This window comes from Cyprinodon variegatus, unplaced genomic scaffold (assembly GCF_000732505.1).
Source record: "Cyprinodon variegatus isolate N-32 unplaced genomic scaffold, C_variegatus-1.0 Scaffold169, whole genome shotgun sequence".
NCBI classification, from domain to species: Eukaryota; Metazoa; Chordata; class Actinopteri; order Cyprinodontiformes; family Cyprinodontidae; genus Cyprinodon; species Cyprinodon variegatus.
This window is the reverse complement of record NW_015150622.1, coordinates 1,124,830-1,126,821: the sequence shown is the minus strand read 5'-3', so window position 1 is coordinate 1,126,821 and position 1,992 is coordinate 1,124,830. Positions and strand designations below refer to the sequence as shown.

Genomic DNA, 1,992 nt, shown 5'->3' with positions numbered 1-1,992 from the left:
AACACTTTGAGTTCTGGTCGACTGATATTCAGCCATGAGCCCATTGTGTCTCTGCCAACTGCTATCTAGAAACAGAACCCATTTGCATGCAAATATTGTGTTGCATAAAGTTTTCTGAACCAAAAAAAAAATGAAAAGATGCACAAATGTTTCTGATTTTCTTAATAATTTGGTTTTTAAATGAACCAAGGAGTCTTCAGCTCATCAACTATTTAGTGTAATTTTCTTTCCCCGAGAAATAAAGCCATCTCAAGGTTCATGAATATAAATTAAACTTTGAATTCCTCATGAGAATTTCCTCAAATAAGTCTGAAACCACAAAGATCCCTCTGCCCACCTTCCCATTGTCCTGCAGAGCCGCCTCCCCTCCCCACTTCACCTCCCTCCCTTTACCCACTGTTAGTCAGACAACAAGCTTAGCTTCTTAAACGCATCTGATAGGGATACAAAAAAATAAACCAACAACAAACAAGCTTCCCAGGAGGTGTCAGTGTCGGGAAAACAGATCCCAACTGTGTAGCTAATACCAGCTGAGTGCGCTGTGTGCAAGAAGCATGGAAATGGTTTCCCAGTGACCAGGCAGGCCCGACTCTGAACGCAGCACCACTCACTCCCCAACAGGGTCTCTGGTGGTGTATTTTATTTCTGCTTATGGCTTTGATCTGCTGCATGGTGTGGGCGAAAAGCGGGGAACTGACTCTGCTTGTGTTGGAGAGCAGCGACTTTCCAAGAAATCACCAGACATCAGTCAAGCTCCAGCTTTGGTGCCTCGGGGTTCTGCAGACGAACCGTGTATGCATGACTGAGCCGTGCCCTCGGCCTTAGCCTTCGCCCCGAGTGGGTTTTAAAAAATTCTTTCTGAATAACTGTGTGACTTTATACAACTGTATTCCCATTTACTGTTGCTATAAAGAAGTACTTCCTCTATTGTTAGGGTTTTGTCATGATTTGTATTTTCAGGTAATCAAACAGATGTAAATATTAGATAAAGTTAGGTAAAAACAAAAATGTATCTACATAAATCTGGTAATTTTGAAACTGTGATCAATGAGATTCATCCAGGAGGTCTAAATAAAACCTTATACAATGAGAAAAAGAATTAGCCTCCATTAAAGAGTACCAAACCCAGAACCAATGTGCTGTAGAACTCCCTTTTTAAGGAAGGGGTTCTTTTCCATCAATAACATATTAGAGAGAGACAGTAAAATGAGGTGTGATGGTCAGGTTAGGGTTCCATGTTCAGGAACTGTATCAGTTAATAAAACCATTAGTTCTGCTTCACTTTTAGAAAATCCTGAAAATGTCTGACATTTTTTATTGGCTAATGGGACAACATTGAGGGAATTACTGTTCCTGTTTTAAGCAAAGAACATGTTTTGTAAAAAGAAATGTGAAAAAAATGCAATCCAGAAATAAATCTATGAAAAACGTGTTAGCTTTTATTTTCTCAAATTATTTATTTTTCCCCCTTTTTTTGCCAGATTTTCTATTTTCTATTGTTTTTTCTGATTCAGTTCAAATAGTATGTTATAGAACTTAACTTGGAAAACAGAAATAAAAAAAAAAAAATGAATACAAAATTAAAATAGATCTGTTAAAACATCCATGCTGCTCTCAAAACCATTTATTTTGGTTAACATTCTTTCATTTTTTTTTCTGGATGTGCTCCTCTTTCTTTAATTTCTTTGCACAAAATATGTTATTTGCTTCCAAATGGAACAAAATTCACTCGACAGACAATAAGAAAGAGCAAAAGAAAAAAAAGCAACTCCACCTTTAAAAGGCTCTGAGAAACACCATGAAAAAGTGTCTGGATAGGTCAAATTAAAGCACCAGAGAATCTACAGCGTGACCTCAAACATACTGTTAAACCATAAAAATCCTCCAAAAAGGCTGAAATACATTTTCTCTAAAGCAACACGGCCAGTTATCAACTGAATTCAATAGCAGATGTAGCTGCCAAGCTTGGAAAAAGCATTTAGTAGGTCTGGG

At 37.6% G+C, this 1,992-nt stretch overlaps 1 protein-coding gene across 1 annotated transcript in view; it reads right to left on the bottom strand.

Moving 5' to 3' along the window:
* LOC107086972 (VPS10 domain-containing receptor SorCS3-like) overlaps window positions 1-1,992 on the bottom strand; it is a 384,596-nt gene that overhangs the window by 50,102 nt on the left and 332,502 nt on the right. Inside the window, exon 19 of the mRNA XM_015378290.1 lies at window positions 702-722. Coding sequence (XP_015233776.1) covers window positions 702-722 — 21 coding nt within the window. The remainder of the gene's footprint in view (window positions 1-701; window positions 723-1,992) is intronic.